The sequence below is a fragment of the Moschus berezovskii genome, chromosome 2 (genome assembly GCF_049115385.1).
Source record: "Moschus berezovskii isolate FMDL1 chromosome 2, NW_MosBer_1.0, whole genome shotgun sequence".
Classification (NCBI taxonomy): Eukaryota; Metazoa; Chordata; class Mammalia; order Artiodactyla; family Moschidae; genus Moschus; species Moschus berezovskii.
In genome coordinates, this window is record NC_142461.1 from 108,603,687 (window position 1) to 108,630,997 (window position 27,311).

The 27,311-nt window shown below is 36.0% G+C and overlaps 1 protein-coding gene across 6 annotated transcripts in view; it reads right to left on the bottom strand.

Moving 5' to 3' along the window:
• LOC129538674 (sodium channel protein type 1 subunit alpha) overlaps positions 1 to 23,392 on the bottom strand; it is an 88,391-nt gene extending 64,999 nt beyond the window's left edge. For all 6 annotated transcript variants that reach the window (XM_088829843.1, XM_088829841.1, XM_088829836.1 and 3 more), the window contains exons 1-6: positions 23,129 to 23,392; positions 9,502 to 9,620; positions 7,079 to 7,168; positions 5,038 to 5,166; positions 2,505 to 2,596; positions 1,224 to 1,493 (exon numbers count right to left, since the gene is read on the bottom strand). In XM_088829843.1, the coding sequence (XP_088685969.1) occupies positions 1,224 to 1,493; positions 2,505 to 2,596; positions 5,038 to 5,166; positions 7,079 to 7,168; positions 9,502 to 9,620; positions 23,129 to 23,392 (964 nt within the window). The remainder of the gene's footprint in view (positions 1 to 1,223; positions 1,494 to 2,504; positions 2,597 to 5,037; positions 5,167 to 7,078; positions 7,169 to 9,501; positions 9,621 to 23,128) is intronic.
• Positions 23,393 to 27,311: the final 3,919 nt, after the last annotated feature.

Here is a 27,311-nt window from a genome sequence, read left to right on the forward strand (position 1 = left end):
TGGATCTCCCTGCAGTCCAAGGGACTCTCAAGAGTCTTCTCCAGCACCACAGTTCAAAAGCATCAATTCTTCAACGATCAGCTTTCTTCACAGTCCAACTCTCACATCCATACATGACCACTGGAAAAACCATAGCCTTGACTAGACGGACCTTGGTTGGCAAAGTAATAGAATTATCAAATCACCAGTAAGTTAACCTTTAAGACTAATTCTACTTGTTTCACATAATCATTACTAAGGCTTTCTTTCTTCTTTGATTTTTTTTTCCCTAAGTATTACTCATCTCCTTAAAATAAAAAGATAAAGCTATACTTAAGCACCTCTAGAGTCTAAGTTTTATATATTTAATATTTTTCTTTAAAAGGATGTTCTCTTTCCCCGTGAATCATGGTCTTTTTCTCTGCTTTTGAAATGTTGATACTGGCAGATACTAAAATTATACAATAAAATATTTTTGCTTTTTTTAATTGTCATTTTCAAAAGAAAAAGGATACTAGGCCATTTATTTTTTTCATCCTTCTATACTAGAATATTTAAACATTTGAGTATTTTGTCTAAACTCTTGAAATAAAGATAAACTGATTCCCATGTCTTCACAATTTTTTGATATCTTAAACTTCTCTCTCTTAAAGCTTTACTGATTCTCATTTCCTTCTTTTTGATGGAATACTACTTAAAATTCTTATTCTACAATTTTAAGACAGTATTTATCTTTAGGTCTTCACTTGATTTCTATAAAATAACAATAAAAGTTACTTATTAAACTATAAGTACCCTGGAACCATGTGCCATCACCATTATTTTCCTGGAATCCTGTACAGTTTCTAGTACATAAAATGCATTCTGAAATTGGTATTTAATAAGTTATATTTGCATAATTCTTTGGAGTTAACAAAGGACTTTCAATATTTTATTTGATTGCCTCAAATGAGACAATGTATAACTTCATACCTTGATGAGAAGAATGTACAGAAACCCAATATCCTATGAAAATTTCTTTCTTGCTGAAGTTTTCAGCCTCTCATCAGATGATGTGACAGAAAGTGGCATTTAAGAGTCATAATTAGAATATTTATCACTAAAATAATTAAATTTATGTGCAAACCATTATAAGGTGATAAAGATATCACAGCCTGTTATATAATCATTTAAAAAATTTTCCATGCCTATATGGAAAGAAGATCAACAATGAAAAAATAAACCTACATAATAGTAATTCTTACTTGAATCTTGAATATACGACTTCCAGTCAAACTCATTTTGAGTTTCGTTTATAAGTGTGCCATTGTAGTTCTTAGTTATGTTCTTCTCCACAGTGTGTTCCTCCAGGGAAGCATTGGTGGGAGGCCATTGTACACACTTATTCCGCAGGTTGCCCATAAAGAGCTGCAGCCCAATCAGGGCAAACACACTCAGACAGAACACAGTTAGGATCATGACATCTGAAAGCTTTTTCACAGACTGGATCAGTGCCCCCACAATGGTTTTCAGACCTGAAAGAAGGAAGGTTATTACTATGAAGACTTAGAATGTCTGAAGTAACAAAAGCTTCACACAATTTTCTGGAAAACATAGATTCCATGAATAAGTTTGAAAATGACGCAATCAATGGTAAAGGGAAAGCAACACTTCATGGAAGGTTGAAGTGTTAATGAAAATAAACTCTGGAAACGTAATGATCTGAACAATGAAATGAAAATCCGTATCCCATTACATTTGGATAAAATAGCTGGAAGTTTATGGTCTTTACAAAGCCTGTATGAAGAAAAACATCTTGTATTTCTCTGGTTTGCTAATGAAATTTGCCCCATACTTTCATTAGGGTCAGTTGTCAGTTTTATGACAAATTACCAGAATAAAAATATTTTCAAATTCCTATGCATAAGTAGCAAAGATTTTGCTATAAACCTAGAGTATAATCGCACTTTAAGATAATAAAGCCTTGGGGAGTTTTCTGGCAGTTTAGTGCTTAGGATTTGCTACTTTTCCTACCATGGTCCAAGTTTAAAGCCTCACTGGGGAACTAAGATCCCCCAAGCCACACAGCATAGCTCAAAAAGATAATAAATCCTCTGGCAGACCCATGCTACTCTTTACTATCTTATTTCCTTGTCTTTTTAAACAATATTAAGATTCACATTGTATAGACATTGTCATCAATGCCTAAAATGAACAAGAAATTACAGACCGGTACATTTGATAGGGAACAAATCTTTAGTACAACTGACGTGGAGGAAAAAACCCCGGACTTATTTAAGTGCAAATCACATAGACCGCAAAATACAGTGTCTCATGCAAGAAAGTGTTGAACTCCAAGACTGATGAAAAATATGAAAACATAAACATTTATGTTCAAATAATAAGAATTATTTTCTGAGCAGTACTTTCTTTTTTATTATTATGATTTCAATGATTATGATCCCCAATTTTCTGTAATGCTGAGTGTGAAGAAAACAGACCATTGTTGAAAAATCAGGACAGCTGAGCCTCTGTTTAACCCTCACCTGGAATGACTGAAATTGTTTTCAGCGCTCGGAGAACTCTGAATGTTCTCAATGCGGAGACATTGCCCAGGTCCACAAACTCTGTCACATATCTGTAATAGGGAGTTCACACACAAACACAGTAACAGGATACAGAGAAAGAGCCATAGGTACAAGGAGCCTTATGCTTTACACTGACCACTTCTTACCTGGAATTACAGAAACAGTTTTCAAAGCTCTCAAGACTCTGAAAGTGTGAACAGCTGAAAAACTGCCTAGGTTTACAAATTCTGTTACATTCCTGTAGAATTAAATTAGAGTTATTCAAGAATTAAGCAGCATTTATGTTATTTGCTTGGGTCTTTTATAAAGCCCTTCTTCGTGATTTTGAATGATAATTTTGTCAGTAACAATTTAGAAGTTAGGGTCCATCACTATGGTTTTCTTTACTTACATCATTTAAGGCCATGAAGTGGATGTAAATTTCTTAAGTACACAATCCTTTTGTCATTGCAGAAAGCGGTACAATCGATATGGGTGATTTAGGAGAATTAAGTAAAAAGACAATAACTCTTAGCTATAGTTTTAGGCAGAAAGAGAAGAAGAACTAAAGAACCTTTTGATTAAAGAGAAAGAGGAGAGTGAAAAAGTTGACTTAAAACTCAACATTCAAAAAATAAAGATCATGGCATCTGGTCCTATCATTTCATGGCAGATAGATGGGGAAACTATGGAAACAGTGAGAGATTTTATTTTAGAGGGCTCCAAACCACTGCAAATGGTGACTGCAGCCATGAAATTAAAAGATGCTTTCTCCTTGGGAGAAAAGCTGTGACCAAACTAGGCAGCATATTAAAAAGCAGAGACATTACTTTGCCAACAAAGGTCTGTCTAGTCAAAGCTATGGTTTTTCCAGTAGTCATGTATGGATGTGAGAGTTGGACTATAAAGAAAGCTGAGCGCTGAAGAATTGATGCTTTTGAACTGTGGTGTTGAAGAAGCGTCTTGGGAGTCCCTTGGACTGCAAGGAGATCAAACCAGTCAATCCTAAAGGAAATCAGTCCTGAAAATTTATTGGAAGGACTGACGCTGAAACTGAAAACTCCAATACTTTGGCCACTTGATGCAAAGAACTGACTCACTGGAAAAGACCCTGATGCTGGGAAAGACTTGAAGGCAGGAGCAGAAGGGGGTGACAGAGGATGAGATGGTTGGATGGCATCACCAACTCAATGGACGTTGAGTCTGAGCAAGTTCCGGGAGTTGGTGATGGACAGGGAGGCCTGGCGTGCTGCAGTTCATGGGGTCACAAAGGGTTAGACATGACTAAGTGATTGAACTAATAGTTTTAGGCCTTCAGTTTTTAAAAAATACATGAAATCATCCAAGAGAAATTCAGGCAGACTGACTTATTGCCTATCTGTATGTGATCAGGATTTCTTGGTGTAACTCAAGTGAAAGCTAGGCAAATTAAGAACAATATTTTATGGGGGCCCAATGATCACTCTTGCCATTCCTATTATTTTAGCCTCAAGAAACAAAGCCCCTCAAAAATGCTTTCTTTTGAGCCACGGCCAGAGGGGATGGTGAAGAATCTGCTCATCTTGACTAGATATGGAATTTAGACGAGACAGGCAGCATTTGGAGCGTCGAGAATATCAGCTCCATTTCTCCTCTGCCCATCTTCCCACATCCTTATGCCTGTAAGAAGCCAAGTAAACCAGCTGCTGAAGAATGTGGGTGAACCACATTGGTCCATCTTCCTCCACATTCTAATTTCACCTAGTGCAGAGTGGCCTTGTTACTTTTCTGGGTTTCTTCTTTCTCAGGGAAGTTTATCACTAGACCAAAAAAAAAAAAAAAAAAAGAGAAAGCAGACTGCAGAAGTTGTGCTGTGTGCCTTACTGAATTTATCTGGTTGGGAAATAAGGATAAGAAGGTTTATATAAAGAAAATGATGAGGAAAATTAGAAGGGGAAAGGAGAGGGAGAAAGGAAAGGATCAAGTGAGAAATAGGAAGAGGCAGAGAGTATGCTTGTTTGTAAGCCTTAATTGTGCATTTGTTGATGACATAACCATTTAATAGCAAATATATATTAAGAACCTTATGTTTTTCTATTAGTTTGTTATGTCAAAATGTTTTGATGTTTATTCTACCTAAGAACCTGGGGAGAGTGCAAGATGTGGGTAAGGTCAATGGAAATTTTCAGGGACAGCAGAGGTTTTTTTGGTTGTAATTTTTAAAAACCATTTTCACAGATGATTATAAATACACTTTTGCTTCCATATTAGCACGTGTGTGTGTGTGAATGTGTGTGTGTACTGTTGAAACAGCAGCATGTATGAAATTTGCTGACAGATGTTTATGTGTGAACATTATAATTTCAATTACTACAAAGCCTTTATGCCAAAGTGAAATGCCTCTTTGACCTCTGTTGCAAAATCACACAGAAATATTCTACAGTTAAAGCAAGCTTATTCTTTAAAAGCATGAACATTCATAGAAGCCAAAATATATCCTTTTTTGAAGCTTCCAAAAAAAAAAAACACTTACGCAAATGTAATGACAGTGAAGTCTAGCCAGTTCCATGGGTCTCGAAGGAAAGTAAAATCTTCTAAACAGAAGCCCCTTGCAATAATTTTTATAAGTGATTCAAAAGTATATATTCCTGTGAAGGTGTACCTGAAGACAAGTATCCAAAAAGAATAAATAAACTAATCACTTTCTTTCATGGCATATCAATTTCTTAACACTCTCTCATGTTAATAACAAACATTTAAAAAGGAATCCATGCAGGTTAAAATTATTTTCATGGAAATAAAACATAGTCTGAAATTTAAATTCAACTCCTTAACACACACAGAGTTGTTTTTAAATTGCCCTAAGAGCAGAGTGAGAAATACATACTGTATAAAGTGTATCTGAAATATCTTAGTATTGACACAAATGAATAGAGCCTCCTGAGAATTATCCAGTACATTCACATGATGGAGTAGCTGGTAAATAATATTGTGGAAGCATAAAATTATTTTCCTTTAGAAAGTAAAAATGCTTAATTTCAATCATGTTTTATGAATGAGGGAACATTGACAAATTAGTAAGTCTTAAGATTTTCTCTTTTTTCAAGATAAGCTAAGTTAACTTACTTGGGAAAAGAAATTTGTTCATGCCAAATGGATAATTCTAGGGTCATCAGAGGTGAAAATCTAATTTAGAATAAAATATTGAGACAGATTTGAAATTTAGATGCTTCCAAAATTTAAATCACTTACTCAGTTTAAATAAGAAATGTATAGATTTCCAACTAGAAACTTAGATGTTTTAATCTTCAACTCAGAAGTTGGAGAATGAAATCACAGAAACAAATCAACTTGAGACCTGTGGGCCTCACACGTTAGTGTTAATACTTAAGCAATCCTTTGTATATAATTTTTTTTTTAATTTCCTTCAGAATCTCTGGGCTTCCCTAGTGGCTCAGCTGGGAAACAATCCACCTACAATGCGGGAGACCGGGGTTCGATCCCTGGGTTGGGAAGATCCCCTGGAGAAGAGAAAGGCTACCCACACTCCAATATTCTGGCCTGGAGAATTCAATGGCCTGTATAGTCCACGGGGTCACAAAGAGTCGGACACGATTGAGCGACTTTCACTTCTTCAGAAACTTTATCTTTTTATTGGCTCCAACCTGAAAGTGTCCAGGAAGGGAAAAGGCCCTTGACAATACCCCCATGGTTGTTGTTTTAAGGGTCAGAAGCCACAGAGCAATAGTGGTTACCACGCCAGCCATGAGAACAGCCCCAGCAGCACTTACCACATATCTGGCCTTGCTGTCCTCAAAGTATTCCAGAACAGAGTCCATTAGAACAGTTAGCAATGCACTTGGTTTCTGAAAATGCTACTCTCATTTCAGTGTGTGTGTGTGTGTATGTTAGTTGCTCAGTTGTGTCTGACTCTTTGTGACAAAATAGACTATAGCCTGCCAGGTTCCTCCGTCCATGGAATTCTCCAGGCAAAAATACAGGAGTGGGTTGCCTTTTCCTTCTCCAGGGGATCTTTCCGACCCAGGGATTAAAACCTGGTCTCCTGCATTGCAGGTAGATTCTTTACTGTCTGAGTGACTAGGGAAGCTCAGTTAGCACAGCCCTCAGTTTATTAAATAATCAAGTTTGAAAATCCCAAATTTGGGGATTTTTTTCCCAGCAGATATTTTGGTGACCACATTTGAAACCAATATAGGCCTGACACAGAGTGGATGTGCCTGATGGAAGTATAAAGTTGGTGAGGCTTGATAGTATCTTTTTAGGGCATGTGGAAGACTCACTGAATTAATCTGGAAGTTAACTGGAACCAAGGTCTACCACATTGGTTCCTTTCTGTGATAACTTTCACCATATTTGCTCTGGCCACTGTATATCCTAAAGGGAGAGTGATGAAGGTGCAAGAATGATGGGCTTCTGGTCACCACCAAGTACACATGGAGAGATATTAAATCCTTAATACATATATACAGACACAGATACACATCTCTGTGTCTATGCAACAATACACACACACACACACACACTCACATAGGTGGCTTATTAGTTGAACTTACTCTACATTCTTTGTCCAGTCGGGAGGGTTACTCATTGTCATAAACACACAGTTTGTCAAAATAGTGCACATAATTAGCATGCTGAATAATGTAGGTTATTGTTAAGGAACACACAGAAGAAAACCCAAACCCATGTATTATATTATACAAAACTAACATTGAAACGCTCAACCTGCAGTTTGGCTAGATTCAGTGACAAATATACTGTGGACAAATCATCTAATCTCTTTAAATTTCATTTTTCTCATCCTTAAGTTTAGATAATAACACTACTCTCACAGGGTGGTTGTATAGATTGAATGAGAAAATGTACAAGAAAACTTTATAAAAGTGTAAACTGTGGCTTTTGCTACTGTTATTAAATCAATCTATTTATTCCCAGAAGACCTCATTGGGAAAACTGTGGGCATTCTGGAGTTGCATAGCTTTTGAGCAGAGAGCACTGATTTGAACTAATTTAGTTGATTAAAATGGCAAGCCACTCCAGTACTCTTGCCTAGAAAATCCCATGGATGGAGGAGCCTGGTGGGCTGCAGTCCGTGGGGTCGCTGGGGGTCAGACACGACTGAGCGACTTCACTTTCACTTTTCACTTTCACACATTGGAGAAGGAAATGGCAACCCACTCCAGGGTTCTTGCCTGGAGAATCCCAGTGATGGGGGAGCCTGGTGGGCTTCTGTCTATGGGGTCACACAGAGTCGGACACGACTGAAGTGACTTAGCAGCAGCAGCAGCAGTTGATTAAAATAGTGAATTGCTGAGGAAGGCACATCCTTGCAGAATTGTAATTTCTTAAACACATGTGATACAATATAGGTGAATATATTATAGCAGGGTGTTAAATGTCAGGTCATTGTATTTCAAATGTTTGTAAACATATAGCAGCATTGGATAAGACTGAAAGTGAATATTTCAAAGTCATGACTTAGCATGATATGAATATAAGCAAAATTCAACATAAAGGTGATCTTAGCAACATAAAAATGACTCAACCTCTCTGTGCCACTGAACTTTCTAGTGTCTCCACTGAATTTTATGCAATGGAGCTCATCAGATGTGGAACTCATCAGTTTGAGGTACAGATTAAATGGGATAATAAGTGTGAATTATTGGAATAGGTCTGGTTAGTAGATATGATCTAAAGGTTAGCTGAAACAAATGACTAGGACCTAATAGAATTATGGACCTTGAAAGATAACTATTTAATTCCTATATTTTAGAAATCAGAGAAATAAAGCTAAAACTTTAGAGAAAGTAGATAACTTAGCCAAGGAGTAAAACACAGATTTCTTGCATTCATATCTAACATTCAACAACAATCTACAGCCAAAGCAAAAATTTTCCATAAGTGAAAAAGAAAGTTTTCATCAAATGACCACACGATGGCACTAGGAACACAAACTAGGATAAAGAAACCTCCATAAACGTAAAAGCTTGGAACGTGTAAAAGCTATGTTTCAAATCTCTGAAATTCACTAATACCATACTTATACCATAAGGAATCTCTTGTTATCGTTTAAAAATAGAATGGATTTTTAAGTTTTTGAAACTTTTTTTTTTCTAAAAATCAGGTAGTATAAGTAGACGATAATTACACCAGTAATTCTATATTTATTATTGCCAAAGCCATCAAATGAGACATAATCAGAAGTGAAGGCTTTTGGCCAATGAATAGGAACGGATAAATTTAGTTGCAAAGTTCTTTCTTTTTTTTTTTTTTTAACACCAGTGAGAATCACAAAGCTAAATCCCTGAAGACCTTTTGGAAATATAATCCCTGCATCTTTCATTAACTTCCAGAGTCTTTACTAAGCAATCAGTTTTGCACAGCAGAGTCATAATTCAATGACTTCCATTTGAAATTCAGCCAGTGATCCAGTACTTCCTTCACAGAATTCATTAGGAAAGTTCAAAAACTAGCTACATATTGACCAAAGTCCCCGGATCTTCTCCAATGGAAATTATGCTTAAAGGTTAACTCTAAGGTACAGGAAAATGCTTTATATTATAGATATAGTTATACTTGGCTCTGGATATAGGTTTGGTTTTCTTGCTATTATATCAGGATTCCATGAAAATTCCAGAAAGTCACAAACTTTATACAATATTGTAAAAATAAGTCTGCTTTACACTAGATTTGTAGGATGAGTAATTTTAGAGAGAGATATATAATGTTAGACTTTGATATATAATAGACTGAAATATATATATATATAGTGTGCATATATAATAGTAAAGACTGTAAATTTCAGTAACATTAATATAATAAATTTTAAGAAAAGACTTACATGACAAAAGAAAACACAAAATGAAAATGATAAAAACTGCAGAATATGACATTTCCCAACTTAATCTTACATTTATCTACAAAGCACTTATAGATTATGTACAAATAGCTAATATTGATCACTTGAAAAGGATATGAATGTACCAAAATCTTAATAGCTATTTTCCTAAGAGGATTGAAGGGAGTTAAAATGTACAGGGCAGAGGTGGCACTGAACCGGAAGATGGCCTTCCCTTTATTCAATACTATAAAAGTCTGTAAGATAGGAACACAACATAGAAGTATAAAAGTATCAACCATTTAAACTCTGTTACCCACCTTCTGTTTGTCCACATGAATTATTCCAATGTTGCAACTTTTTGAAGTGTACCATAAGGACAAACTGTTCCAGGCTCTCTTAACTAGAAACAATATCCAGAGATATCACTTACCTTTGACCTGATCCTGCAGTTTTATTGTCTATAAGATAGTTAGCCAACATAATTTATTTATTTTCTTAGTATTTTAAATATCTAAGTTAAATGAAAGTCTCAAAAGGGTGCACGTTTCATTCTACAGATCCTTAAGACACTGCAGTTCTTTTATAGTGATTTCAGCTTTCTCATTTTGCTTATTTTGAAAATTAATGCTGTAGAACACAAAATCATTCAATAAAACTAATACTTTTTTAAATATTCTTTTACCATTTCTGCTTATAAAAAAATCACTCTGTTTATAACAGGAAATAAAAACAGCCACCATTAAACCGACTCTTGGGTTAGATGTATGTAAACCAATGATTGATTTCTGGAGGCCAAGTTCCCTGGAGAGTATCTGTTGACTAGGAGTACTAAATTCTGTATTTGGATTTCTGAGTTAGCTGACACATTGAATTCCAGTCCCAACTGATTGCCTATTTCATGTAGTGCTTTCTTAGCATAGAGGAAAAGCTCAAAGACCCTGCAGAATCCAGGATGCATGGATGTGAATGGAATTGGCATTCCAAAATTTAGCCATATATGAGCACAATTAGCAGTATGTAGACAAAACAACAACAACCAACAAAGCAGCAACGTACAACCCTCTATCAAGGATTCTCACTCATTGTTTCTTGGGACTTTTATATATATTTAAACAGCCTGGGGGTGATGAAAGGAAGCCTATTTCTCTATGAAGAACATGTCTTGGGAAGGGAACTACAGATCTTTTAAATTTAAATTCACCATTCTTTCAAAAATTCTACCCCCCTTCTAAATGCATAGATGGAAGCCAGCATTACTACAGAGCAAGCATTAACCTTATGTTTATTTTCTAGTAAGAATCTTTGACAAGCGTTTATTCTCTACATTTAGTCTTCAGGTATTTACAGATTTCTCAACTCTTTTTCCCTCTATTTTCAGGGTTTTCTAAATGCAAGCAATCATTCCAAAATATTTACTGAGTTGTTGTTTGAAACTAGCTCTTCCTGGCTGGTATGGGTAGAAGTGCCCTAAAGGAGAGCTTTGACCCTGGTCCAACCAGTGCTGGTCTCCAACTTTTTCCTGACCTGCAACATGACACTGAACGTAGGTATTTAGAAATGTGTAAGCCAGTCTGACAAACTAATTTTACATCTGTCACATCTAATAATAAAACAGAAGACTGTATTTTGTGGGTCTGTTTTTTCAATTTTCTGAAAATTAGTTTTATTGTATTTTATAGATTAGCCACCTCATCTTCACCACAGAGAGTTTGAGAAGCACTGCTCTACACGTAAGTTTGACTCCATGTTTCCACTTTCATCTTTGAAGGACTTTGGGTCAAGAATACAAAGAAAACTGTATCATGATATCCATTTGTAGAAGGTCAGAGTTTCACATGTGCTTACTGGAGGAGCAAGCACCTGTGTCTACAGTATTTAGTGCCTTTTTCTCTGATTGATTCCGTGCCCCTAAATGTCACTGTGATATCATCATAAAAAGTGCACAGACTTGTCCAATGCAAATGCTTTTGCCCTAGGGAGTATACACGTGCAAGGACACAGAAAAGCCCTGAGTGAGCTAATTAGGGACCAAATATGGTCCACCTTGCAAACATACTGCCTATGCTTCCTCTCCCCAAAATTATGCTGAGTAAACCCTAGTAGAAATATTATGGGCTGGGAGTGGGAAAGCCAGTAAAAACATAGCATAGGATATGTTTTTTAAAAATAAGAATACCCTTGTTTCAAATAATATTACAAGCCTAATTTTGGAAAGGGCTTCCCTGGTGGCTCAGTGGTAAAGAATCTGCCTGCAATGCAAGAAACGCAGGTTCAATCCCTGGAGCAGGAAATGGCAACCTACTCCGGTATTCTTGCCTAGGAAATCTTATGGACAGAGGAGCCTGGTGAGCTACAGTCCATGGAGTCGCAAAGAGTCGAACACAACTTAGTGGCTAAACAACAACAAACAATAAATTTTTGAAAAGAAGTTACAGTCCATATGGGGCTAAATCATGAACTTGGGGAGGGGGTTGAAGATGATCCTGACTGTAGCTCAGTGGATAAGAATAACAATCCAGCTCATCCTGAGGAGATAGGACCACTCACAGAAAAGATCACCTGTGACTCTGGCTGTGTAGCCAGCCTCCAGTCCAAACCATGAGTAGACCTAACAAAGGAGTAGAAAAGATAGAGGAAGGCGGTGATCAAGCCAAAGGCAAAGCTGCAGAGGCCAAATGAAAGGGTGTAAGAAAGAACCTCTGCCCTAAAGACCAAGAAGAAAAAGAATCAAGATTCTGAAATTGAACCAAGAGGAGCCCAAAAAGGCACAGAAAAAGAGCCAGAACTCAGCAGGGTGAAGCTAATGAACGCCACAGCACCCCTGATGCTGATAAACAATTCTCAAATGAAAAGTCCTTACACATAGAGAAATTAATACTTTGACACAAAAGTTAAAGGCAAAAGGACATAATTCTCAATTGTTCAAGATAGATAGAGACTTTTACCGATTTCAGGATATTTTCACTTATTTACTTACAAAATTCAAAGAATGTATTTTTAACTTTATAAGTTAAGAAATGTGTGCAGTGTGTAAGTGCTTACAATTAGAATGTATAATGAAATTAGTGAGGTTTTACTATATAACAATGCTTGTTCTTTAATTTTTCGCCAGCAGTATAGAGAGATAAGACATTCTTGATAGAGTTCCTAGGAAGCTGATGCTAAGACCAGCATTAAGGGACCATTTCAGGGTTTCTTCTGTGAGGACTCAGTTGTTCCCAGGTTGAAACATATATATTTACATACAATCTACACAAATACTTCCTTAAAGTGTTTATGGATTCATTTTAAACTGCTGACTTACAGAGAAACCTAATGTTAGAATCTTGACTCTGTAATCATTTTTATGTTAGTAAGTTCCATTTAGAACTTCAAATTTACAGTTTGTAACTAATTTCATATCTATTTTGTCATCTATCTGTATTCATCCTCCTTATATTTACTTGCACTCCAAGAAGCCATTTAGTTCGTAAGTATTAAGGATTAACGAAAGGATGTGTGTGTGTGCATCCTTAGTTGCTAAGTAACTCTAGAATTTTCCAAACACTGTTACTTACAAGAAGTCAAGTTAACTCTAGAATTTTCCAACATAGAGATATCTGCCTCCCTCATTTCATAGGTAAGGGGTCAAAAAGAAAACAGCAGGGAAGGAGGACAAGATGTTTCTGTACTTTAAATTGTATAAACAAATATGTATGGAGAAGGAAACAGCAACCCACTCCAGTATTCTTGCCTGGAGAATTCCATGGACAGAGTAGCCTGGTGGGCCATACAGTCCTTGGGGTCGCAAAGAATTGGACACGACTGAGTAACTAACATTTTCACTTTCAGGCAAGATGTTTCTGTACTTCAAATTGTATAAACAAATATGCAGCTTTAAGCAAAGCAAGATTTATGAGCTGTTCGACTGAGTGATATTTTTAACTCCCTGCCCCTAATTTTTTATTGTATAATACACCTAACATAAAATTTACCATTCTAAGTTTTTAAGTTTGATGTTGACTTTTTTAATGAATGTACTGAATGTCTTATTAGAGGAAAGTATCAACATTCTTTAAATCTAGTCAGTTTAATAAAAATTTCATCAACATAACTACTCAGGAAAATTTTTATTGCATTAAGTCACTTCAGTAGAAAAGGAAAACTTCAGAATTGATGGTGGAGGAGAAAAGGCTGATAGAGTAGGATCCAGCTTGAAACAGACTTCTTTTTTTTTAAACAGCCCAAGGCTGTAAGAAATTCATGAAGTCATTTTAACCTGAGAATAATACTGTGCCTCAGAACAAATTTCAAGACAGCATTTTGACTGAATTAGAAATGAGAAGTTATATAGAAAATGCCACTTTAGAGACACATTTGTAGGAATATAACTCTTCAAGTACTAGGTATTGATCAGGCTTGTCACTTATCTCTTCTATGTATAGCTACTAAACTCAAGTAGCATTTACTAAGTCCCTATATGTTAAGCTGTTAATATGTATGAGTGTTTCAGACACTTGGAAAGCAGCCTAGACCTAATTCTCAGTCCAATTGCTAATTCAATTCACTTCAATGCAGAAGATGTGCGTTAACCATTTAGCACAATATTCACAAAGTTCTGTGCTGAAGTTTGTAGGGAAAACAAAGACCCCCAAGAAACTTGGAATACGTAGTAAGTTATGACCCCAAGAAGCCTGAAAACTAGCAAATGTTCAACTATCTCTACTGACAGAAGAAAATCTAGAAGTATTAGTGAAAGTTTACTTAGACCAGAGCTACCAAATAGAAATACTACGTGAACTACAAATCTGAGACACATATGTGATTTTAAAAGTTCTAATAGCCATATTTTTAAAAAGGAAAAAAAAAAGCAGATGAAATTAATCTGAATAATATTTTAACACGATATATCCTATATATTATCATTTGGGGCAGAAATCAGTATTAAAAATTATTGAGATAAGTTACATCCTCTTTTTATACCATTCTAAATCTTAAAAGACTGAACGTGCCATATGTCAAATACATTTCAAGAACAATAGCCACACATGAATACTGCCCACTGAATTGGGCAGCACCAACCTAGGTGTAAACCATTCATTGTACTGCCAGGTCATACTCTCTTCAGCAAGCTTTGTTAGGTAAAAATCCATTCCAGCTTTAAAGAAAACAACAACAAAAACCCAAGCAGGTTACACTCCTGATAATCAAAGTTTAATACTCTTGAAAGCAACATTAGGAAAATATAAGTAGGATTTGTTTTTTTTTTTTAATTCTTTTTTCTTTTTAAAAAATTATTTAGGATTTGTTTTAGCTTATGTATTTATTAAGAGTGTGGACTCTGGAGTTGGATGTCTGGCTCAAAATCTGGTTGTGCCGCCTTCTAGCCTTGAGATCCTGGACAAGTATTAATTTTTCTGTGACTCATTTGTCTCTTTTGAAAAATGGGAATATATACACTAAACTTGGGGCTTCTCAGGTGGCACTAGAGGTAAAGAACCGGCCTCCCATTGCAGGACATGTAAGGGACACGAGTTTGATCCCTGGGTCAGGAAGATGCCTTGGAGAAGGACACGGCAACTCGCTCCAGTATTCTGCTTGGGAAATCCCATTGACAGAGGAGCCTAGCGGGCAACAGTCTGTGGGGGCACAAAGAATCAGAAACAACTGAAGTGACTTAGCATGCACTCATGCACTAAGCTCACAGAGGTGTTGTGATTCTAATTTAGTAGGTCAGATTGTGATGCGCAGTATTCTGTACTTTTAATGAATAACTAGGGTGATCTGCAATAGGAGGACTATGAATCTGTTTTTGTTATCCGCTTATGCTGTGCACCTGCATTAAAATTTTTCCCCTTTATACACTGCGTGGTCAATAAGAAAACACTTAAGTTATAATAGTTTGGTAGGATTATTGTTTATGAATCTGTACTTGTTAACTATTTAGTAATCCTTCTTGTCTCTGAGACTTTAGAAAATGATTTATCATTTCCCCTCAGGATGAACACTGAATTTAACAAACTAGAGTTTCCCTGTTCCCTTAAAAACTATGTCCATTATCTTGATTTTTCTTTCAATCTAGGTGTTTTGCTTCTTAAATAGTTTAAACCTAAGGCCCAGCTTTGTGTTTATCTAAACATTATTTTAAAAATGCCAAATAAAAGGATTGATGCCAACTCAATTTGCCTGCCCTTATAGTAAATGTACTGGCAAAAGCAAAAGAAATAACAGAGGAAGGTAAGCAATGACCATGAATAATAGAAAAACAGAATATGCTATCAGGTGATTACATTTATTCTTTAGCCTCAAAATTTAGAGAGGTGATTTTCAACTTGTACTTATACTGTGACACAAAAATGTGCTTGGAGGTCAATTGTTTGCAACTCTGAACATCTTTTCTCAAAGAAAGGATATATATTTACATATAGATTCAAAAGTCTATATAATTCCTAATGAGATAGAGTTCTGTGTAATGACAGCGTGGAACTCTATCACTCTTTATAAGAAATCATCGCTCTAAAAGTGTTAACAGATTTCTAAGTGGGTCAGCAAGGTGCACCTCTCTCCCTGCTTTGATATTACCCTGGCATTCAAATTAGGGAAATTCCCTGGCTCTATCTTCTTCGAAAAGTGGGGTCAACCTTTTTCCAGCTCTAAGCTGTTGGCCTGAGAAGAGGTTCCAGCAAGAAAGGGCAGAATGAAACCACATGGCAGAAGAGATGCTTCAGAGCTTTGGGTGTAAATAATTGCATAGAAAGGCAAGAGATTCCCATTAGTACATATCTCTGGGGACATCTTTCACTGTGGGCCAATTCCTTGGTATCTAATTCTATTTTTTTCCCTATGAGCTATCTAAATGACCTCACCTACTTCTTTGCTTTTCTTTTTTTTAAAATTTTTTAATAACCTGTGGATTCAGGCCAAGATTTCCTTCCTTTCCTGGCTCACTGAGGTATGGAGAGCATTCTCACAGGTTCTCTACCTGATTCCAAAGTGAGTAAGCAATAATTTAAAAATGTTTTTTCTCCCAATCTCATTCTATTTTTCTGCTTAGATGAGGGATAACCAGCCTAAAGAACAATCTGTGAATTGATGCCTGCCCACGGTCCACCAAGCTTTAATATCCAGCCCTCATTTAATTGTCTTGAAGCCAGGGATCACAAACCAACACCCCACAGAGGATAGACAGTGCAAGAGACATGTTAATTTCTGGTATGCAAATCAGTGATGCCAGATCTGATAGTGTGTGAGAAACCTAAATATGCAAGTTTAAACGTTTGTGCAATCTTCTGATTTATAAATCTCAGACACTAATTCAAAATTTTAAACAGTATTGCATGAGACAAACAAAAATACATCTGCAGGCTCAAGGCCTCATAGGTTTTTTTTTTTTTTTTTAATTTTTGCTTTAAGTTCATGCAAAGGAGAACAATGTGTACCCAGAAAAGAGTCTGTAAAATTGCTTGTCCCTAAGGTTTAACTGGGAAGAATAGTTGCAGTGGGACCAGTGCTAGAGATGACCCCATAATTGGTCCCCAACTAGGTTCCCATCAGCTGGTTACAGATGCTTCTGCCTCTGCCTCAGATGGAGAGGAAAAATTATAACCACAGGTAAACTGATAAAATCTGGGAGTCAAAAATTTCTCATCCCTTTATCTTTAACCTATAACATGGGTATGGTACATAGTCCATGCTCAGTTAACTTTTCATTGACAGAAAAGGACTAATTGGCCCAGTTTTATTGCAGATGTTGCTGTGTGAAGACTTTGGGCAAATTATTCCATGTCAATTTTTTTATCTGAATGGAAAAGATTATAATACTATTAACCTCAGGGTGGCTTAAAGGATAGAAATGAAATAAAACATGTGAATCTCCTTAATGAATTCCAAGTACCATATAAACACAAGGATTAAAGGATTAAAAATATAAGTATCTCTGGTTCTCAAATATATACACAAACAAACACTTGTTAAAACTTATGTGTTTTAACATAAGTTAAAACAAAGCAGTGCCAATTTTCACGTTGGAACTTTGCTGCTCAGTTTCTTTCCTCCCAAATTTCATATTCAAAAAACAATGCCATCTGTTTGCTCCCATGTAATGCTTAAGCATTATGTCTCCAAAATGGATTCTGATCTCATCCATTATTCTTTGTCAAAAATCTAGACCAGACCTCTAATAAAGACCCCCAACTTGATCTTAAAAGCAAAACGTGAACATTGTCACTTCTCTACCCAAAGTCTTCAGGGAATTATTTTTCCCTTAAACTTCAAACTCTTGGGGCTTTGATCTAGCCCCAAGCCCATCTCCCCAACCACATCTTACTTTCCATTTATTTATTACAGTTCCACTATATTACATGTCTTCTTACAGGCTGTTCCCTTCCCAAGGAAGACTTCTCTCTTCTTTCTACGCTTGAGATCCCAATTTAAATGGCATTTCTTTACAGAGGCACACAATTCATGTTACCTGAATCTGTCCTCTTTGGAAAAAACGTGAAAAAAATCTATTAGAATCTGATGGGAAATGTAATTTTCTAATTAATTTAGGAACTGATCTGGAGCCACTGAGTCTCAAAGATTTTAGTTTTTATAAAGGCAGGTCCTGACTGAGTAGAAGTAGTGAAGCAACAAGTCAGGTTTGGGAAATACTGCCAGCCGAGGAGATGAGGACAGCTTCACAGTGGCCTGTGTGGAGAGGCAGGAAAAGTAGCGACAGGCTTATTTAGATTCCATCACTGACTTCTCTTCATTAGTGTGACAACTGCAAATCCAGAGTAGCATGGCAACAAGCCATGGAAGCTGAAGGATCTGGTTTGAAATCTAGTCTCTGTTACTTAATAGCTCTATGATCTTAGGAAAATTACTTTACCTCAGTTTCATCATTTTAGAATAAAGATAAGAGTTATCTTGGAAGGGCATGTTGGTTAAATAAGAACTGTAAATTTCCTAAAGCATAGACAGAGCTTGGCTTTTGTTTGTCTAGCACACCTTCTTCACAGTCTCTATCTCTTCCTTTTACAGAAAACCGCTGCCTCATTGTCTGGCCACATGGCTTGGGTGGAGCTGATCCATCCCCTGGCAACACTGGTCAACATGTGACACTGATCTGGCCAGTGAGACCATCACAAACCCTTGGCTACAGTGGCTGGTTCAGAATAGGTTATGTGACCTAGTAAAATGAATTCCAGGAGAAATTTTGAAGAAAAAATGAATTCTTCTCTTTGGAGTTACTAGGCTGTAGAAGTTCGTTTTGTGCTACTGATGGCTATTTCTACCATCTTGTGGGAAGAACCAGCCTGTGAATGCAGCTGGCATAGGCGGAAGCAGAGTGAGAAATGCAAAAGGACTGAGTCCTGATGACACTGTTTTAGGTACTGGATCCTTTGATATTAAGACCAGATTTACCCTATACACACATTTATTTGTTTTTTTGTTTTCAAAAACTATTTTCCATTGAGTTTTGGTCACTTTCATTTGAAGTTTTACTAATATGGGAGGTACTTGATAAATGTTAACCATTATTTAACTACCACCCTCATCAACTTGGGGATTGTTTCTGAGCCATAGACAGGGAGGTGACAAAGAAGAAAGGGACATAAGGAAGAAACAAAGGGTGGATAGGAAAAAGATCTAAAAGTGAACTATAGTGCCCTGAAACTAAGGGAGGGAGAGCCTGGGTGACTGGTAATCTTAGAGGAGTTAATGATATACAAGGAAAAATCATGAAGATGAGAATTCATGGAATCATGAGCCCTTACCATCTATTGTTCTGATTTTCTTTTAAATTACTTTTGCAAGAAAAACTACCTAATTCCAATTTGTTTAAAACCAAAACAAATAACTCCCCCAACCCCACGTAACAATTAAAAACTCCTGTGGTGATGACAAACTAGGCATGAATTTAAAATCGCAAGTTCCTGTCCAATTTTTCATGCAGCCCCAGTAAGAGGGGCCATGCATCTCTTTTAGAAGAGCTGATAAAAGGGGAGAATAAATTGTCTTTAAATGGTTGGTGAGACAGTCAAGTAAAGAGTACATTTTTAAATGGATACATTTGTACATTCCATAATTAACAAGCATCCATTTTCACTGCACAGCTAAAATACCTCATTCTATTTCCAGTACACTGTCACAGTCAAAAGGATACTAATGAGTCATCTGTAATTTTAAGAAGAACATGAGAAGGAAGAAGTTTTCTATAATAAAGAGTGGGTGAAGAATTTGAATGTATAGCCAAATGGTGCACTATCAACCGAAGCTATGAAAGGAAACTGTGAAAAAAAAAAATCGCATGAGGAAATAAAGGTGTGTTCACAAGCTAAAATGTGCCTTGCCACACAGTAAATAAACAAAAAAAAGGAACCCAGCCTGGAATTATGTTCTGAAGCCATGGAACCAAAGTTAACACTGTGTGGAAAATTCTGTGGGTCTCTTCTGATAGCACTGTTAATTTATTCCTTAGTTCTTACCTTGGACTTCTGAAGGCTTAAAACATCTGAGAATCTGGAATGCTTCATGTGCTATGAATGTTCATGAGACAGTTGATACTATTTTTCCAGTTACTGCCACAATATCATTGACCATGGATTAAACTATTTTAACAATCTCAGCAGAAATTTTGAACATTATGTAATTAGTACACTTTAAACTGGGGCAAAAGAGAAAAAATATGTGGGCATATGCCATCCGAAAATATACCATCAGCAGTGACATTTCCACAAGCTCACTGACACTGTCTTTGTAGAAGATCACAGACAGTTTCACTGTGGTTTGTGTCCTTTCTATTCCTTATAGGAAAATTCCTCATATACGTGCACCACTGCACTTTAACCTAAAACAACAAAGGTTCTCCAACCATTCTCACAAGAGGCTTGCTTTGTTTATTCTATACATTTTTAAGAAGGAAACTATAGAGATGTGGTATATAGATACAACTGACACATTAAGTACTGTACTTGAGTTAAGCCTTAGGGGAGTCACTAGCCTGATTAATATTTGTATGTTACAACCCACAAAGGCAATAAAACCCACATCCCTATTATCGGTGGGAATGGGAAATCTCATCCTAGGAAGCTTTTTCCCCAGTGACACTTCCATCATTAGACCCTTTATCTATGCCAGGAGTACTGTGTATGTGTATTGTGTTGTTTAATGAAGATCACCCTGCCATCCTTAGACACCCAAGCCACTAAAATGAAATTGGTCAAATATCAAAAGAAATATTCATTATTTTAAAAAGGTTATTATTTTTCTAAGCATTCTACCATCAATCAGAGGAGACAAATTCAGAATTTAAGACTATTCCTCCATACAGAAACAATCCAATTATGAAAGAAAATTTAAAACTAGAAAAGAGTGTACACATAACTATAGGAAGTTTTAAAACAAGATGGAAAAAAAAAGGAAATTTCAAACACACAGCTCAAGTATGCCATGTTAGTTTTTAAGGATTTCAGTCCTGCAAAAAGTTTCATTGGTATTTCTCTTCAATGACTTACATTTGGAGACTTGCTTGATGTCAGCTCAAAGTGAAAGCAATGGATGTGCCTCACCTTGGGGAAACCTCCTTTCTGATAACAATATTTCTCTTATCAGGTTGTGCTACTTGAACACCGATTTGTTCCAAAATGTCAGAATGTTTTTCCTTCCTCACACAATGTGCATTTGAAGATAAGGATATGATAAAGGCAAATTTGAATGTGAACCTAAGAAAGTTTATAAGGGTTACTTCAGCACAAGAATCTGGTTGAATAGTCATTCCTTCAGAGTCTGTCTTTCATCCTCAGTTTCAAGACCTTTCTTTTAACTATCTGGAAGGGTTTACATCATTTTGTTTTCCATCTGTCTTTATATCCTTTGTTACACATCATTCACTATAAACCAATTGTGGACTGCTTTGTCTGGGGACATTTGCTCAAGATGACAACTTTATCAATCTAAAAATTTTTCAATTTAAAGGAAAAGGTTGATTGGATGATTTGGTTTCTATTTGAAGAAGAGCTGCCCTTGTCAACACGCATTAGTTTGGTCTTTCTCAATGTATGCATTTATTGTTTGACAAATAAAGACATGGCAGAGGATCTGGGATCCTAGCTGTGGATCCTGTTTGATGAAGTGGTAGGTTCTGGGTGACTTTAATAACTTTCAGATGGTTATTCCTACTGGAAAGCTGGGGACTGGATGTCTAGGGGTAGCAAAATGCCTGTTTAGGATGGAGCCCACTAACCCATGATAATAGCTGCTCTAAATAGCTTGGATATGTCCAATGGCTATAAATAAAGTCACACATAAAGTCATATACTTCAGTTACAATGAATTTCTGGCTAGAACGTATCAGAGTGATAACTTCAATAATAGAGTAATTTTAAATAAGTTAAAATGTTTGAATAACTGGTTTATCACATTTTTACTTTAAAAAAAGTACAAATAACCCCCTCATAGACTGCTTAATATGGGGTTTAGCTTTTCAGATGTCATATTAATTTCCAAAGGGGTGACTGAATGACAAAATGTAATTTTTCTCTTAATTTAAATGGCAGTTATGAAACAGATAGTGGCTTGCCTACTAAGATTTAATACTACGATGTTAAAAAACAAATTTACATAAAAGATAATAAATCTATTGAAAATGATTAATCTCTTCCATTACTGTAAAATGGACAAATCAGTTTTAAAAAGGAAAATTGTTATACTTAAACCAGCTATAGGCTGAAAACTTAAAAAAAAATTCTGAACCTAAGAGGTTTCTACCTCTGAAAGCTGCAGTAGTCAATGAGAAGTGATTTACAAAACTGCCTTGAATTAACATACCATAAGTCCAAACTTCTGCACTTCATAAAAACTAACGTGATAATTGTGCCAGCAACCAAAAACATCCCTAAAAGTTTTAGGGGCACTTTTAAGGACCATATTTAACTAAAACATTTCATTTGCTTAATTACAATCTTTGTGCTGTACCTTTCCACCAAGAGTTAACAAATATGTTGTCTTAGGTGAAAATATAATAAAATACTGCAAATTAACAAGCCATAAATTTAAAGTCAATATAATAATTTTTTTATTTAATCTTTTTTTTATACTTTTCTTCTTGGCTTGGTGAAATCATGGTCATAATGAAAGGATAAGTACTTAATACATTCATTTCAAGCATGAATATTCAAATTTATGTATTTTTAGATTACTACATTTTGGTTAATCCTTACCAATATTAATATATTCCCACCAAAAGATTAAATAATTGTTTAAACTATAGTGTGTATAGTAATGTTTTTTCCCAAATGAAAAAGTTTCTTCAGGAACTTAATTGATGTATTATAATATAATACATATTATTATTATTATGTATTAATACAATATATAATATTTATATATAATATAAAAATTGAAAATCCTTGTGGTATCAAATTTTGTTCTATGAAAAATTAATACCAACATTTTTGAGATCTTTATACTTGTGACAATTTCAGGATTTTCAAGTACAGAAAACTCATAAATAGTAAATATAACCCCTGGGGAGAAGTTTTTAATTTGTCAAAATAGCTGCCTATGACTTACATTTATTTTTAGATATCTTTTGTGTACATTTGGGACAGCTCCATCTGTTATGATCTGATCAATTTATTTGTCGTATATATGCTTAAAGCATATGCAAATGTGTTCTATTTCCCAAAAAGAAGGATACTTAGAGTTTGTGCTAACTTAGCATATGTTGGTACTGTAACAATCTAAGGTATACTATAAGGCAATAAGCAGCAAAATATGCCTGATAAAACACACTCACTTTCTTATTGATATAGTAGGGATCCAGGTCCTCCAGTGGCTCTGACACCATCTCTGGAGGGACATCTCCATAAATAAAAGGAAGGTTCTTTCCGGCTTCCAAGTCACTATTTGGCTTTGGGCCATGTTCATCATCGTCTTTCTTGTCTGGTTTGGGATTCTTAGCCTTTTCTTCTGCAATGCGTCTTTCAATAGCCGCAAGGGATTCTCTGGTGAAGAAGTTGAAGCTGTCAGGTCCTGGTGGTACAAGCACTGTTTGCTCCATCTTGTCATCCTGCACATTTTAATCACCATTTACTCTGCATATGAAGTCCTAAAGAGAAAGAATACACATATTTTAAGCAGCTTAAAAGATCTTAATATCTGCCACCTCCTGTTATGCAATACAAACTAGAAGACTGAAAAGTTCATTTCCAATTAAATCCAAATGGAATAATTAAATATAAATTCTTTTCTTTTTTTATAGCTAGAACATTTAACTTGAGGTCTTTAGCATGACCCTTTAGGCAAACTTTTAAATATGCAAGACAGTATTGTCAACTATAGGCACAAAGTCATATAGCTCTCTGGAACTTATTCATCTTACGTAATTTAATATCAGTGAACAGCAATTCTCCATTTCCCCCCCTCCCCAGCTTCTTGCAACCATCATTCCACTTTCTGTTTCAATGAGTTTGGCTTAACAAACATGTTTTCTATCTCAGCTTTTTTGTTATAAATGTCCCATGTTTATTAATCCAATCCTTACACTTTGCGAGGTAGGAACAAACTGCCATAACTTAAGGAAGTTATTCAAGTATAACTTTAATTAAAGTACATTGGCTAAGTACCACCCTGTCCCAAATGAGCTATTCACTCTGTGAGCCACCCAGAAGATGAGGATGTAGCCCCATAGAGACCATGGTTAACTCATCAACAGGATGAAGTGGAAAGGGAGTTGTCGCCGAGAGGATGTAAAATGCAACTGTCTAATCCGCACAAGTGGCTCCTGATCAAGCCAGTCAGAACAGTTTGCTGCAGCCAGATTTAATGACCAGTCAAATAGCCATGGCTGTCCTGATTGAGCCTTCATCTCTTCTGAGACAAAGACAATGGAACTGTGACCTGTCAAGGCATCAGTCATGCTAGGGTCGGCCTACTTAAATGCATATAGAAAGAGACAGTCTAAGGTTAGACAGACAACAATTAGATGACTTAAGAATGGCAGAAAGGCTAGGCTGGATAGAAATTACTAGATTGGGCTGTGGGTGGGAGAAGATAACTGTAGGTACAGGAGACAGCTGAATTCTCTTATTTCAGAGGAAAAAATAATCAGAAAGAAGACAGTTCCACAAGCTCAAACACTGAGATATTTTCCTTCACTAAAGGCAATAATCATATTCTTGCTGATGCTAGAATCCTATAGTGCAAAACATAAGGACCTGAGGCAAAACTCTTGACTCTATATAGCTGCCAGACCTGATCAGATGCTGGAGGCCAAATCCCAAATGTATTGTTTTAAGGCATATTTAATATCAGCTCAAATTTCACAGATAATACTGAGCCAAACTTCTCAGAGCCTAGGCTATCATTTGGCCACAAGTTTTATTTGGACACGGCATTAACTCATTGGTTCATGGTTTAGTTGCTAAGTTGTGTCCGACTCTTGCAGCCCCATGGACCCTAGTCGGCCAGGCTTCTCTGTCCATAGGATTCTCCAGGCAAGATTGGAGTGGTTGCCGTTTCCTTCTCCAGGGGATCTTCCTGACCCAGGAACTGAACCCAGATCTCCTGCCTTGCAGGGAGATTCTTTACCAACTGAGCTAGGAGGAAAGATCATTAACTCATTAAGGTCAACAAACTGCGATACAGTCAGTTGCAGCTTTGGTGTATATGAACTGAAAAATTGAAATTGCTGCCATATATCTTGTGAGAGGTCTTACAGGAACTTCAAATTTTACTGAGGGAGATTCCCATTGCTGTGAAGTGTTTGACCATATTTTTGGTGGGTGACCGAAAATTTGCTTAATCGCTCATTGAGTCCAACTCTTTGAGACCCCATGGACTGTAGCCTGCCAGGCTCCTCTGTCTACAGGGATTCTCCAGGCAAGAATATTGCAGTGGGTTGCCATGCCTTCTCCAGGGTATCTTCCCAACCTAGAGACTGAAACCAAGTCCCCTGTACTGCAGGCAGATTCTTTACTGGGTATACAAGTCTAAATTTGTACTCTTTGTCCATGAAGTAAACTAGTGAAATTTTCAGAGGTCCTTTAATTCAGCTTAGGGCCTGGAAGAAAAGAAAATTTAAATCAAGTAAATTTAAATCAATAGAAAAAGAATATTTTGCCTTAAAATTCTACTGCTCCCATAAGGAATCAGGAAAATACTAGCAGTTATTTATTTTGAAATAAATGTTTAGGGATAACAAGTATGGTGCATTTTCTAAGGGAAGTATTATAACATCAATATATGGATGGTTTTATTTCTGTCTAATTAGTTTTTGATAGAATACATGGATAAATGATATAAATTCAAAACATTAAAGGAAACTGGAAAATTCCCCTTCCTTCTTGTTTGCAAAAAATCAATTTCTGATCCAAGATGTAACCACTGTTATCTGTCTATGTAATAGATATGCGTCAATCACATAGGTATATGTATACTCACACATTTTCTGCACCCTGCACTTTTCACTAAAAATGCCTATTAGAGTTCAGTTCTTATCGGTTTTTACAGATTCAACTCTTTATCAGCTGCATGGTTTTCCTCTTTTTGTACTTACTATAATTTATTCAACCAATTCCTGAGTTAGGGGTATTCAGCCTGTTTTTAACCTTTTGTTATTACAAATAAAGATGCAATTAATATATGTTATACACATACTTTCACATATATGTGAATAGTATAGTATCAATTTCTACAGTTGTACTTAGCTATGCAAAATGTGAATCTTTAATTTTGCTTTATTACAAAATAACTCTTTCTGAAGGTTGAACCCATTGATTTTTCTGACAACAATGGAATATGGTACCTGCTCATGTACATCCTCACCACATAATGTGTTATCATATTTTCAGTATGTTCAACCTGATTGGGGCAAAAAAGGGGCCATATTACTGTTTTAATTTGTATTTGTCTTAAAATGAGAAAAACTGAACTTATGTGAACTTACATGAGCATATGTTCAAGAGCTATATTTTCTTTTCTTTCTGTGACTATTTAAATAACAGTACATGTTTTCATTTTCTTTTCCTTTTTAATCTATTGCACTCTTTTAGATACAATATGAACTATTTAATTTGGGAATGTGGGGGCTTTAAAAATATACAGTGTATGTATTTTGGGTTTATGGTGTTTTGTGCTACAGATTACAAAATTTAATTAAAATATTTTACATGTTATTTGATGATTATACTCTAATTCTTCTTTGGTTTCTAGATTTTGTGTCATGCTCTGGAAAGCATCCATGTCCCTGAGAGTGTGGAGGGATCCATCATATTTTCTTCCATCATTTTTATCATTTTATGGTTTAGATTTATAAATTTAAATCTTTGATCTATTTGGAATTTGTTTTCTAATATTTATTTACTTATTGGCTGTGTTGGGTTTTCATAGCTGCACACAGGGTCTCTCTAGTTATGGGGAGCAGGGCCTAGTCTCTAGTTTCAGCGCACAGGCTTCTCATTGCTGAGGCTTCTTCTGTTACGGAGCACGGGCTCTAGGGTGTGCGGGCTTCAGCAGTTGCTGCACGTGGGCTCAATAGTTGTGGCTCACAGGCATCAGAGTGCAGGCGCAGTAGTTGTGGTGTGTGAGCTTAGTTGCTCTGCAGCAGGTGGGATCTTCCTGGACCAGGGATGAACTAGTGACCCTTGCATTGCAAGATAGATTCTTAACCACTGGATCACCAGGAAAGCTCTAGAATTTGCTTACTATATGGAGTGAGGTAGACATCCATTTGTCCAGTTGTTCTAATATTTTATACACACACTCACACACACACAGATCTCCAAGGTCCACAAAAAACTTTACAAATCCTAAACGTATTTTCATAAAGCTTAGGAAAAACTCAACACTATAATACCAATCCAATTAGATGTGAGATACAATTACACTATTTAATAAGGATGAAGAAAGTAAAATATAGTTATTTGCATACTATATAATTGAATGCTGAGCAAAAATAGAAACATCTGAAAGAATCCTAA